This window comes from Haliotis rufescens, unplaced genomic scaffold, assembly GCF_023055435.1.
Source record: "Haliotis rufescens isolate VD_foot unplaced genomic scaffold, xgHalRufe1.0.p SCAF_8, whole genome shotgun sequence".
NCBI lineage: Eukaryota > Metazoa > Mollusca > Gastropoda > Lepetellida > Haliotidae > Haliotis > Haliotis rufescens.
The window spans coordinates 7,282,503-7,297,142 of NW_025964372.1; the positions used below are offsets into that span (position 1 = coordinate 7,282,503).

The following is a 14,640-nucleotide window of genomic DNA, read 5'->3' on the forward strand; positions in this document are numbered from 1 at the left end:
AAAGTGGACAACCATAATAATATGGAACAATCAAGTGTTCTTTAACTTCTTAGTGGTATATATGGCTATGTCTTTATGCATCATTGCAGACCATATTCAACGTAATAGGTGCCCAGGTTGCTGGGATATAATTAGAATATAATTTTGGTTAAAAAAAAACAGTTGAAAGGAAGATTTTGTGGTTGTTGACAGCCTGAAATGATACAAAAGAAAAGTCTGTGCATATTATACATGACAGATATAATTTTCCAAAATTGCCATAATTAAGGGTGCATATTATTCAAGAATATATGTCTTGTGTACATTGGTCAAGCGGAAGGGGTGCTAATTGGGATTGTTCACTAGTCAATATATTAAGACTTTGCCTTGTGCACTTATTAGAGCGGGGCGCTTATTACATCGAATACGGTATATCAACTTGCTACCTGTAACACTTCATGTGCACAGCAGCATGATAAATGGAAATGAGTGTTGTATACCTTCAGTTGTTACTCATGTCAACTAGATCCATGGCCTCAGAAATAGTTTACCATAGCCTGGTCACCAAATTCAAAATAGGTCATTACGATCCCCCGACCAATGAAAACCTGTTGTTCTCGACAGGTGGTAGCCATACATCTGCTAGGTGTTCAATGCAACCTACTTGCACTGGCTTAAGTGTTGGTATGATCTATATTTTTTTATAGTGTTTGGGTGCGGCTTTTCTAAACACTGAGTGTAAGGTTGATGGTATAATTGCCACCAATATCTGACCTAGATGAATTAATGGTTAATGTTAGCACCTGTTTTCAAAATGTAATTGTTGACTTAAGAAGAGACTTAATGGACTCGTGTCTGGATCATTGCACCTTGATGGTGAGTTTTCGTTGCTCATAATATCAAAATATTATCATAATATCGTCACAGCTGGATGGCCGCCATCATAGCTGGAACAGCAAACCGACCAGCCAGGTATATAATTTAACATTTTCAACTTTTTATCATGTATATTTTGGTTTTGATCATTGTTTTGAACGTGTTTGTGAATAATGAATACAGGTTTAGAGTGAGTGAGAAGGGTTTGATGCCGCTGTATGCAAGTTATATCAGGGTGTGTCAGCTTAATGTAGGAGGAAAGCCCGAAGTGAAACCCACGAGCACAGGTATTGTGCTGACACACCAAGAAACATAATCAAGGCGAACTGGGATTCGAACCCACAATCATAGGTTTCTGGCGTGCCCAAGGGACGCAACTCTGCGCAGCGAATTGCGGCCCCCGTAAACTGGGCCACCGAGCCCCAACAGGTTTACAAATTAGTTTACAACTGCATATAATACATCAGTATTTCTTTAAGAAACCTCCACGATTATTGTCTTTTGTTTTGTGGTCTAAAATTAAGACTGAAATAACCCAGAGCAGAAGAGTTGTTTAATAGTCCTGACGACAGAGCTGGCATGTGAACTACATTCCCTTGTCTCCACTCTTGTCATGAAGCTATATCATTAACCTGAAAAATAGAACATATTTCACTGGGATGGGGCCTCCTTGACATACAGCCAGGTATCTTAGGCTAGGCTTTCTCCATGGCCTACTTGGCTGGAATGTCAGGGTAGTGAAGACATGTGAAGGAATCCTGCTCCACCTTTCAGCCATTTACCCTCACATCTGCTTGACCAGGAGTTTTTCTCTCAATGAAGCAAACTGAATTAGGTCTACGCGCTAGTTGGATCGACCACATGTCTGCCACTGTGTAAAGATTTCTCATTTCTGACCTGTTTGGGAAAGTTTTGATATATATGTTATTTTCGACTACAGTTTCTGGATTGTGAATAGGAATTAGTGTGGAGGCCTTTTGACATTGTGGTGTCCTGAAACTTTGGAGCATCTTGTTGTACCCATGTGTCACTTCATCAGTGAAGACTGTCATCATCACTGCTCTTGATAAACATTCATACTTGGTTCGTCAACATAAGTCACATGTTTTTGGTTGACACGAGAGACCAGCCACAGGGCACATCCACAGATTCATAGACCCGATAGGGGCATTACAGTTCTGCTCAGTTGTGTGAGAATCATTTATGTGAATCAAAGATTGAGATTATTTGGGTTTTTTTCTTCTAAAACCTGTTCTTAAACGCTGGTGACATACCCGTGGTTGGATGTCGTCACTGCAATGCAGGGTAGGTTGAAGATAAATAAACCCATCCCGTGGTGAATACGTCTACATGCATAATGAAGTGAAGAGGTGTATTATTCGAGGATAAAAGTACAGTGTTGGAGTTTGAGTCGGCAAATACGTTGAAACATTACAATGGAGGCGACGTACCCAAGGTCCCAGCAAAGCTACGTCATGAATAAGTCTGAGAAAGTCGGGTAAGATTACTTTTCAAAAACAGTGGCAAATTATTATGTGAGAAAAATATAACAGCATTGTATTTATGTTTAGGTGATGTTATTTTTAAAATGATGCCCAATTTGATAGGTTTTAGAATATGAGCATGATTTAGCAAAACAGATTTGAATGAAGAGATTTAAGTATGAATCATCATGACTATATTAATTTCATGAAAGTGAGGTACTTTTTAGAAAGCCACATCTATCTGATTCACATAGCGTTACTCTAGGCTCCTAATCATGCAGCTGTTTGTTTGGGTGGATGCACAGTGTAGTAGCTCTGCTCGCATTCCTTGAGTGGACATTATCTTCACGTTACACTTTAGTGACATTCCGTAGATATTTGAGATCAGAGGTCATATCTGCCGCGGCTATAGTATGTAATGATGCAGTAATGTATAATGTAGGTATATAGTTCATGTCATACAAGTTGGTCAAGTCAGGCAGATATTTAGAAAATTGTTCAACAAAATTGCTGATGGTTGTCAACTTGTGTTGTGGTAAGAATTATTTGAGAGAGCCAAGTGGGAGGAACACATCAGTTGAAACTTTGCTGTATCCAACTTGATTTGTGACATTATGGTCCAAACCCCAGTCCAATAAAAATCTGATGATCGTAACTCCCATATTTTAACAAACACTTCCAATGGCTGTAGTGTTCCGACACTGCCACAGTTCTCCAAAGAGATGTTATGATTGTCAGAAGTGGGATTATAAAATGGGAGGTCATAGTGGTCAAATTTTAGGGCCCAATTTTTTCTTTATAATGAGCTTAAAATGACAATAGCCTTGATTTTGTCAATTTGGAAAAAGTACAACAGAAGTACAACACTAATTGAAATCTGTAGCAACACATTCCCAAAGCTAATCCTACGGTTACTGGAGGTATGGATTGTTCAGTTAAAACTAATATTCTACTGAGGAGCCTTGATAACCCAGGGAGATGAGGGGTGAGGTAACAGATGACGCCTTGATGATTAGAGAGTGAGCTGGTAATCACCCCCAGTTCAACAGCCAAGGGTGGACAGAAAGGGGTCAGGGGAGGAGGCAGGGTCCGCGCTAATTGGGACAGGGTGGCGCACTGTGATGTAACAGTCCACACCATTGTGTGTTCAATGAGGAGGTTGGGAGGCTACAGAGGCTGGTCGGTTGTGTGGGAGTGTGGAATGTAGAGCTGCTTGTTCACAACACTGGCTTGCTGATTGCGGTTCGGTTCTGGGATACCTACATGACGGGTCTTTTGTTGGAGGTGAGTAAGAGGTTTATCTCCAAAATTGGACCTTTGTTGTGTGGGATAGCAGCCATGAATTGGGGGAGTTTCTGAGAGGGATGTTTTTTTCTGTGCGAACTGTTTGATGTTTGTTGTGTGTAAGCATGATTAGGATTGATAGTGACAAGCTGTGAGGTTTAGCCATGTTTTGTTTGTTTGGTATTTGTGAATTTATCATAGTTGTGAATTCATTGTGGCTAATTCAGGAATGGAAATAATAACTCCATGTTGTGACTGTTTGGTAGTTGTAAATTTATCGTAGTTGTGAATTCATTGTGGCTAATTCAGGAATGGAAATAATAACTCCATGTTGTGACTGTTTGGTAGTTGTGAATTTATCGTAGTTGTGAATTCATTGTGAATTCAGAATTGAAAGTAGTATATAGGTAATAAAAATTGCCACTGTGAAGATTTTGTTATATTGGATAAAAGGGTGAATAGTTTATGAATATTCATTGTCTGTTGAAAGTGTCTCACTAGGGCGATCTCATTTCTCCTCCAATAAAGGGACAATAGCCCACGCCAACACATCAATAACTTGATTTTCTCAACACAGACAATAGCAGATTTAGAGTGTAATGAAACCATGTTTTTTCTCTCGTTTACTGTGATTGAAGGTTGTTGTTTTTCTAAGCACTTTGTTTCAATGAAGGGTTCAGGTTTCATAATTTGTGGAAGAAAGGGACTTACATACAGGTTCGAGTTGTTCTATGTTTTGTGTGTATAGAATAGGATGAAGGCCACATTGAAAGCCATACTATCCGAGGAGGGAAATGTCTGTGTGGGGAATTGTCCTCCATTTGTCTCATTGATACACGTCCCAGGCCCAGATAGCCCTGTAACTTGGACACATGGTGTGACCCTCTAGGCCCAGTGACCAGCACGTCCCACTGATGACTGGACAAGACTGACCACTCACATGACAGATCAAGGCAGATAACCCTTGTTGCTGTTGACCTAGACCTGGAAATGCCTAGTTTTGTTTTATCTTTGACTTGGAATCCCTGCTCCTTCCTTTCAAAAATCCTGATTTAGTAATAGTACGGGCGGGTAACTTGCGTCACAGTACGGAGCTAATTGGTGAGTGGTTGACACTGAAGCTGACACTGAGTAAGGTAAGCCGATTGTGAAAGGGCCATTAACCTAGTTCCACACACAAACAGGAACTGATAGTACCGGCTGTCTCATGTTGGTGATCACTAGTTCTTCAGAAGGAAGTGACAGGGATGATGACAGTGCCTTCCAGTATTTGAGCTGGCACTGGTTGCCCAGTTTTGCAAGGCATGTACTTAGGTATTGCATTTCAGAGATGCTTCTCAGAGTTGTATCCCTTAGGCATGCCAGGATTCTATGATGAGTTCAGATTTGCCCTGATTACAAACCTGGTTTGTAAGCACCATACCATGCTATAAATGTCACCAAGTAGTAAATGTCTCCGACCTGCATCACTTCAGACTAGAGATTTTTAATTTATGAATTTGTAAATTTACCGGGCGCTGTCCACAAAGTGATCTTAGCACTACAACTGTCGTAAAGTATGGGAGTTACAATCATCTTAGCGCTACAATTGCCTCTTGGAACGGGCCATTTAGTTCATCTTAGCACTTACATCTCTTTGTGGAATGGGGCCTTAGCTTTTATGTGGACATAAATCTGTAGTCAGAAAAACAGTTGATATTTAGAAAAATAAATAACTTATTCAAACACATCATGAGTTGTAGAATCTCTGAAAAGAATATTTGTCTTGTTGTTTTTTTGGCGTAGATTGAAAACAGCAGTAACGTTCACCATGGGAAAGAATCCATATTTCCTGCTGTCCCAGATTATCAGAGATTGTAAGCTGGTAGACTAAGTACTTGTCTTGAAGATTAGCTGGTCAGCGGTCAGCACGTACTGCTGGTCAAGTCTGGACAGCGATGGCCCTGTACCTGCCACACACCGACACCCTGACCATAGCCCTCCATTGTTAAGTTGACAGGTCAAAATACATAGACAAGCGGCAGTGATGTTTTACACTATGGGCGGGAATGGCTAGAGTGGGTTACGGTTGATACCCACAAGATGCTTGTGGGATGTTTCAGGATTCATCGTTCATTCCTAATTTGAAGTTTCTAGAATGTGGAAACAACTTGCTGTGAGGTGTTTGATGAAGTGAGTACTGGTTTATTTATTTTTCAGTGATCACATGCCTGATTTGATTTATGTTGTGTGAACGCATTTTATTTTAATTATGATATCAGCTATTTCCTAATCTTGAAGACAGAATGCTTTCACTAAGACCATACAATGGGTCTTGTCCAAACTACTGTTATGAAATCAGTGACCAGATTGAGGTTAATAGCTTGTATATGAGGACTATGAGAGGTTGTTTATTGATTGTCATGTGGTGGTCAGCCGGGCTTGACCTGTTGGTAGCCCCTATTGACCAGTGACCTTAATGTGATTGGACATCCCAAGTAGGTGATGTTAGTAACAGCTGCCGACTTGATTGATATATATATACATGTAGTTGATGATTGCTTTATTGGTGTAATCAGCATTGATATAACGATTTATTACCATCAAGGAAAGGTCATGAATGTGACTGGCATAAATAAACATATCTATTTGCCAATAACATCTATCTTCCTGCAAGAATTTTAAAAAATGGAAAATTTGACAGGGAAAAATTCAGTTTAACAGATCAGACTGTTGTATAAAAGTGTGGATCCAAATTGACATTTTGACAAAAATCACAAACCTCAGGTGTTTGTTTTGAGGGGAATTCAACATCAAAATTCCTCTTCAATTGTGATGGAAGCACTTGTATTGGTTTGGACGTTTATGTCACTGAAACAGTGATTGAGTTCACTGATTTGATGCAGTCACAATTCTGGCTGTATAAAATGGACAGGAAATAATCCTGTCTGTCCTGAATTCCCGACAGGATGGATTATGGTAGACTGTAGCAGTCTACTAGAGGGTTCCTTGTTCTGGCAATGATGGAACTTAGACTACTACTACTACTACTACTACCATCACTACTACTAATCACAAAACCAAGTTTTGGCCCACCTGATATTCAGTCTTGTCTTGAATCCAGTACAGCGTCTGCTGGGAACACAGTCAGTCTGGGGTTATCGTCATTCATTGTTTAAATCCACGATGGCTGAATGCTATTAATCAGCTAAATAGGATGAGATTTTGATGGGGATTATTTCGGTGTCGGCCAAGTCCTGGTGAAGCAACAGTTATTGACATTTGTCTGGTCAATGAGCCCTAGGTCATAAAGGTTGTTGCCAAAACATTGTTCTGGATTGTAAGTTAAAAACAGGAAAGTTTGGAAAAATTTAAATATGTTCCTATATTCCAGATTTTGTCTGCTTTCTTTGAAGACACAATGATTTCTAGATTTATGGATATCTTTCACTCGTGTCATCTGTCAGCCCTTGCAGGTCATTGTACCTTAGTGACATTTGATGCTCATGCTATCAACCACCAACCTTGTGGGATCTTGTTGCAGAATTATCTTTACTGACCCATACTCAGGGTTGCCAGCAGGGTTAGAACTAAACTCAAAAGCATTCTACGACGTGTAAAGATAAAATGCCCTTGTAATGTTAAAACAGGGGAAATTTGTGCTAGCCCTTAGAAATTTGTACTACCTTGGGCTATCAGGCCAAGTTCTAACCCTGAGTGGGTGGTTACCTGGCAGATTAGGTGTCAAAACATCCTATGTAGATTATTGTTCAGGGACTACAGTGTTTTACAGGGCCCAGATGATCATGTATAGGCCATGATGCAGCATGCACCAATGTTGATAGCATGCATTGTCTGCTCCAGACAGTTAGTACTGATGGTGCTGAGCTGTGACTGATGACTCAATGTTCACCCACTCACTGATTCATGCATTGAGATATCCCAGCAATTTGTTAAAGTTTCAAGGTAGCCAAAGTAAGAGTCATGTTTGCTGCTCTGCTCCTCTTAAAGTTAAACCACTTCAGCCTCATACTGACTACACATAAGTGTTTACATCATACATGATTTATAAATAACCATGACTTGTTTCTGTATTGATTCTTATCTACCTGTGGGAAATGAGACACCTGTTGATTCAGAAATCCCAGTTCCTGAGGAATGACCCAGATATACCCTGAATATATGCACTTTCAAGGCCAGTCTCAAAGCAACAGGTGATAGTCCCATGCTAGACGCTGACGTGAGTTATGGCCAAATAGTCACGTCACACTCAGCCACTTACATCATGGGAAAACCAAACAATTGTCGTGACCCCAACGTACAACAATGTGTTTACAGAACAAGATTAGTCTAGTTAGCAACTACGTTAGATTCATAAGGGCTTTGGACATTGGCCATTAGAGCTGGGTGTGAGCTTATTCACAGCAAGTGCGTGTTAGACAGGTGAAAATGTGAATTGTGGAGCTACATCTAAAGACGACTGTAGAGGTGTTAGACTGAGGTGATCAATTGGGGAACTGTTTGAGAAGATACTTGAATATCACAGACTGGTAACACGAATATCCAAGACATGAATGTTGATAGCCTCGACGGAGCACTTATGTCAAGGTAAATTTCAGTACTATTTCATGTCTCATGTTCCCAATGCTTATTTTGTTTTCTCCCAAGGCATTGGAAAAACTGGGAAACTCTTATGGATGATCTGTCCTTGCCTTGCAATTGGATGTCATGGTCTGTCACCATTGTATAGGGGTTGGTGTGGTTTTATCATTTTGATCTGTGCAAGTGTTAAAAAGATAATCTTCATTTCCTGATCATGTATAGAGCAGTATGTGGAAGATTCAAATTCACGAAATGAAGACCTGGCAGATTGTGGTTTTAAATCCCAGTTTGTTAGCACCTTTCCTGTGCTCTTAGGTTTCATGGCACATGACTTACATCAAGCGCCTCCGTGGTCTAGTGGTAGAGCGTCCGCCCTGAGAGCGGAAGGTCTGGGGTTCGATCCCTGGCCGCGTCATACCAAAAGATGTTTTAGATGGTTACCCTGTCTGGCGCTCGGCATTAAGGGGCTAAAGCAAGGACTGGTCGGCTCGGAGTCAGTATACTGTGAGTGGGGTTTTCATGCGGCATGGTATCTCAGTGGGCTAGCACTATAAATTGGCATCAGTCCGGTACAAGCAGCCACACAAACACACACGTGCACACGTGCAATAATCTTGGACGTGACGTTAAACCCAATTTCACCTCAACCTTTCTTCTCACAAGCTGAGATGACGTTACTGAAATACTGTTCAAAGCGGCAGACAGTATCACACATGACACTACGTCCCTGAACCAAACCATCTAAGGCCTGAGATTGAGCACTATCCATAAGATCAGAATGAATCAGCATAATTTCAAATATTCAAACTAGTTGAGCCTATGCATGACAGATGCGCCAAGGGAAGCCAGCCTTCTTATCAGACCAGACTTTGCTCCTGTCCTGTCACTGACACAAATTGAGCGTTCTCTCCCTTCAAATATTTGGAACACATAAATATAAATAGGATTTCAAACAGATTCATGGTTGTTATTCACTTGATTTTGAATTCTTATTTATTTATTTACTAATTTTATGAAAAATTAGCATGTTATACAAATTGCCAGTGAATTACATTTAAAAAAAATAATTCTGTTAATGGTTGCTTTCTGCCCCTCCCAGTGCTGCTTTTTAGGTTAAATTGTGAACTTTTAATATTTCCAAAGCTGCACATATGTACAGTCTAATAGCCTTTGGCTGTGTGATATAACAACACTCACGGTATGTTGCTGCACTGACGCAAATGCTCCCTGACCTTTCAACCCTTCCACTGAAACAGGGCGAGGTTTTAGGTTGCATGGCCAACCAATGTGAAACAGGTCTGCTGATGATGTAGGTTAATCTGGCAGATAGTGTGGGTGGAATGGGCATCATGAACAGATATGCTTACTTAAGTGTGAAGATGTAGATGTTATCAATGTAACTTTGATAGCTCTGTGGTATAATTTGGAAATGCTTGTATGGTTAAGATCACGTACGTTTCCAATTTCTTCCTTTAACTTAAGACTTGTGATTCTGGAATATGCCTTTTGAGGGGCTAGAGGTTACGGACACCTAAATAATGTGAATTAGAACACTGTGTCCACTATTGGTCACCTGAATAGTGTGATTCTAGAACAGCATTCTGTGCCACCGCTCGGCTGCCTGATGTATGTACTTAATAACACCAGGAAGACTGACTTCACTATATCCAGTCAAGCTATAAAACATGTATTTCAACTTGAAAACAGGAAGGAGGAGATTTTTTCTGTTTCAACTTCATTATAATTGGATCGTCAGTTTCATTTTTTTGAGGAATGACTTCCGGAAATGTTTGCAGAATTTTAGTAACCATTGTTTTAAATGGTTAGCCTGAAAAAAGTATTGTTGGAAAATGAAAATAAGCTCCATTTTCATCTTGGTGAAGTGGAAGTGGCTAATCATTTAAACAAATCTGCCACCACACTAAATTAAGTTTGCAGGGCTAATTCTGTAGATGGGACAGAATTGGATGAAATGCGGAGATGATGTGCAATTCTTTTAGCTTGGTTGATTATTCTTTTGGAACGTGTCCATGACAGTAAAAAAACATTGTTCTCACAAAAAAAAACTAGGTGTCAGACTGTGTATCAGGCTGTGCCCCAACCTCAGATCCAGCTCAGGCCAGATTGGGTTGCCTGGTTACCTTAACACAACCACAACCAAGGCTCTTGTTATGTGTCTGTCTGTCTGTCTGTCATAGAATTACTTTAGTGTAAGCCTGTTGGGTTTCAAATTCAAGGAGTAGAGGAGGTTGGCGGTTCAATCCCCTGCCCTGTGATATCGAAAGATGTTAAAAGATTGCACTTTTTGTTACCCTGACTCACGCTTGGCATTAAGGGGATAAAACAAGGACTGATCTGCTAGGAGTCAGTATACTGAATGGGGTATTCATGTTAAACTGTGGCATGGTATCTCAGTCAGGTAGCACTATAAAATTGGCAATAGTCCAGACTAGTACAAGCATCCACATGCATGCATGCATGCATGCATATAGCTATATATACGTTATATATAAGTATAAACCCCATTTCACCACCTCACCTCCAATTTCAGCAACAAGGGGGTCCCATGTAGATTTGTTCTCTGGGGCGCCAAACTTATCAGTGCAGAGTTGCATCCCTTAGGCATAGCACAAGCCAATGATGTTTCTAAGTTCAGCATAATACCCACATGCTCGTGATTTTCACTAAAGTGATAAATGTCAAGAGCTGCATCACGTCTGGCTTTCCTTCCACTTTATGCAGACATGCTGTACAGAGCTGCATTAAACTCAGATTGACGTCACAGATTTGTTGTGGTATCAAATGTTGGATTTGTTAGCAGGTTAGCAATGGATTATGTTTCGCCATAGTGGTAAACAATACTCAACATATTACTGTACTTCCATTCTTCACCTGTGAGACTTGAGTGAAGATACTCACTGCCTATTCCAACAACTCTAGAATTAAAGTAGAAACAGATTGTTACATCAACAAAATACTTACTGTAAAAAATATGATCATGACATGACAGTTTACATAACTGTATTTCAAATGTGTATTAGCTGTCTTGTTTACATGGAAAGTTTCATGTCAACAATCCCAGTGTAACGGTGATATGTAATCCACTGATTTTGATGAGAGGATGTAGAAGATGGGCCTGTTGCAGCCTCTCAATGCATGTTTGTTCTCACTGGAAGGAACAGGAACTTGTATTGACTTCATGTCTGTTTCAAGCATGCCTTTAATCTTGTTGCATACACACACAAGTAGTTTGTGTCTCAACTCCAGGGAGCACTATAACCTGCCTGGGCATTTCCAAGGTTGCTTTGACCAGCTATCTGTGCCGCGATCCATCACATTATTGCTATTATGCTTCAGACAGCTAAAAGGAGTCTTATGGTAAGGGGGTATTTAAATTTAGTAGGTTAGAAACTAAATGTAGACTCGATGACGTTTACCCAAAACCTTCTGCAAGTGAGATGTGAAAAGTCGGAACCTGGTGACAAGACAAAATATATTTTGAGTTGCAACAGTCGTGAAGAAAGGGGGGGTGGATTATGAGAAAAAAATTTAACAATCGTTATGAAGGCATAAGATCTGTAGTGGTGAAGAAGTAACAATAAGACTAGATAATCATAGCATAGGGATAACTTAATGGTGGTTTGATAACCGTAATATGAATTCTTCTGTGGCTCTGTGACTTGTGACAGCCTGTGTTGGATTAACTGTGCACAGTGTGGTTACAGCATAAGTGCTAATTTGCTTGAACATGCCTGGGAAATTGATCTACAGCGCCTGTAGCACTAGGTGCCATGCATTATATGCCAGAGTTAGCCAGTAACTCATTATGGTTGAAGGTAGATCTTGGGACCTAGTACAAAAAGTTGGCCTGAAAACAGAGCAACGATACGTATATCTGAGACAGTGCTTACTGATGCCAAGCTACTGGCTCATGACACGGAGGTACTCTAACTAAGCTGAGTTTTTCATTAACAGGTGAGTCAATTCTAGTTAACTAAGCAGACAAAGTGTTATGATCAATAGGATTACATGTAGGATTAACATTGTTGTTCTGGCTGACAATGACGAGCTGAGTTCTTCAAAGTAAGAGAACATCCGGTCCAGTCTGGTCCAGTCATCACTTTTTCAATAGTAAATTTGTTGTTGGGACTGAAACTTTACTTGTAAAAAGTCCCAATTACAGATATGTAGGTCAGTTTTATATTTTAGTAATATTTTATTATGGAACTGAGGGGATGGAGAGTTTTACACAGGCCGATTTGGACAGATTCCACTGTACATATTTAGTCAGAAGTGGCCTCACTGTTGAGCAAGTCAGTTGACCACCGGTCACCACCGGTCACCACTAATGACTCAGCGGCATGGTGCTGTACAAGTTTGTTTGTGATGGTGTATTGAATAACCACAGATTATTCAGATGTGACCTGTCATGTCAACTTGCAGGATCCAACTGTCCACAATGTGCTGACCAATGATGAGCCAGTATGACCGACAGTTGTAATTTGGTTTGGGTGTTCAGCTCAGACCAGGATCATAAATATCTACAAACCTAAGCTATGAATGAATTATTCAGTTTGTGAACTCATGTCATTGTGTGTCTATCAGTTTGCATAGGTGAATACTCTAAATGAATTATCAGCCGGCTTCGGACGACTTCATACACCATCCTGTCTCGTGCCCAAACCAATAAACCTGCACTAGGTCATTGATCCTCAAGTGTGTAGGGTGATCACAAGCAATCTCAGGTCACAAAATCACAGGTCATTTTGAATAATTGGAGCCAATAAATCATATGGTGTAGGGTTTCCTAATCTATGATAAGGTTGCACATCCACTGTATAAGCCTTGATGAGGATACTCTTCGCTGCCAGCATTGTAACGATATACCTACGCACGATGAGCTGTGCTCAAAATAGACCCCAACGCAGGGGAATTTAGCTGAGTTGTTGCAGTTTTATGTCGGAGATGAATTGATCGGTGGTCGCAATGGGGGAATGGTGTGTTTTCATCATGTTGGTTTTACCTGGAGCTGCCTGATTCACTAGACATGATGTATGTCAGGATGTGAGTATGTCCAGGGTTTGGAATGGTCTCGTAATGTTTGTCTGGCTGCTCGTGGGTTAGACTAGACAGGTTTTTCAGGTGACGCAGGTCAGATCTGCTTGGATATATTTTGCATTATTGTCTGGCTAGACGGGTTGATAGTGATTATGTTTATCTAATTATCTACCAATAGGCTGTCATGATGTCACACCACATACGCTTTCCCAATGCTGTTTCTATTTTTATACATAGGGTATAAATGTGTTAATTACCTTCCTATAGTCCCTTCTTCAATTGAATGTTGTGAAATATGCAAATCTAATGATACTGAAACATGATTGAGGTATATGATTATGAATCATATCTGTGATAGTTGAAATTTCCTGCTCTCATTAGCAAATCAAGCAGACAGGGATAGACATTTGTACATTGTATTCTGGGTGTTTTTAGAATTTTATCCATATTTGGGCTGGTAAGTCTTTCAGGTAAGGTTTTACTACATGTAGAATACACAATACACAAATTGCATTTAGCGTGTGTGACACTTGGTAACATGGGCGACAGTTCCCGTTTTTTGGTTTCATGTTCCTTATGAGCAACAACTAAACATCTCTCATGTAACCAGTAGCCATCTCTCATGTAGCCAGTAACTTCTCGTGTAACCAGTAACAGTCTCTCATGTAACCAGTAGTCAGTAGCCATCTATTATGTAACCGGTAACCATCTCTCATGTAACCAGTAGCCATCACTCATGTAACCAGTAGTCACTAGCCATCTATTATGTAACCAGTAGCCATCTCTCATGTAATCAGTAGTCATCTTTCATGTAACCAGTAGTCAGTAGCCATCTATTATGTAACCATCTCTCATGTAACCAGGAGCCATCTCTCATGTAACCAGGAGCCATCTCTCATGTAACCAGGAGCCATCTCTCATGGAGCCATCTCTCATGTAACCAGGAGCCATCTCTCATGGAGCCATCTCTCATGTAACCAGGAGCCATCTCTCATGTTACCAGGAGCCATCTCTCATGTAACCAGGAGCCATCTCTCATGTAACCAGGAGCCATCTCTCATGTAACCAGGAGCCATCTCTCATGGAGCCATCTCTCATGTTACCAGGAGCCATCTCTCCTGTTACCAGGAGCCATCTCTGATGTAACCAGGAGCCATCTCTCATGGAGCCATCTCTCATGTAACCAGGAGCCATCTCTCATGGAGCCATCTCTCATGTTACCAGGAGCCATCTCTCATGTTACCAGGAGCCATCTCTCATGTAACCAGGAGCCATCTATCATGTAACCAGGAGCCATCTCTCATGTAACCAGGAGCCATCTATCATGGAGCCATCTCTCATGTAACCAGGAGCCATCTCTCATGTAACCAGGAGCCAT

At 40.6% G+C, this 14,640-nt stretch overlaps 1 protein-coding gene across 10 annotated transcripts in view; it reads left to right on the forward strand.

Annotated features, from left to right (window-relative positions):
* Window positions 1-14,640, forward strand: part of LOC124148969 (ras-specific guanine nucleotide-releasing factor RalGPS1-like) — an 80,045-nt gene that overhangs the window by 33,062 nt on the left and 32,343 nt on the right. Inside the window, exon 1 of one of the 10 annotated variants that reach the window (XM_046520267.2) lies at window positions 2,081-2,353. The exons of 6 other annotated variants lie outside the window; for them this stretch is intronic. In XM_046520267.2, the coding sequence (XP_046376223.2) occupies window positions 2,292-2,353 (62 nt within the window). In that variant the 5' untranslated portion in view covers window positions 2,081-2,291. Of the gene's footprint in view, window positions 1-2,080; window positions 2,354-7,758; window positions 8,211-12,044; window positions 12,180-13,125; window positions 13,269-14,640 lie in introns of those variants that run through there. 3 more of the 10 variants (XM_046520266.2, XM_046520272.2, XM_046520268.2) reach the window with 3 other exon arrangements.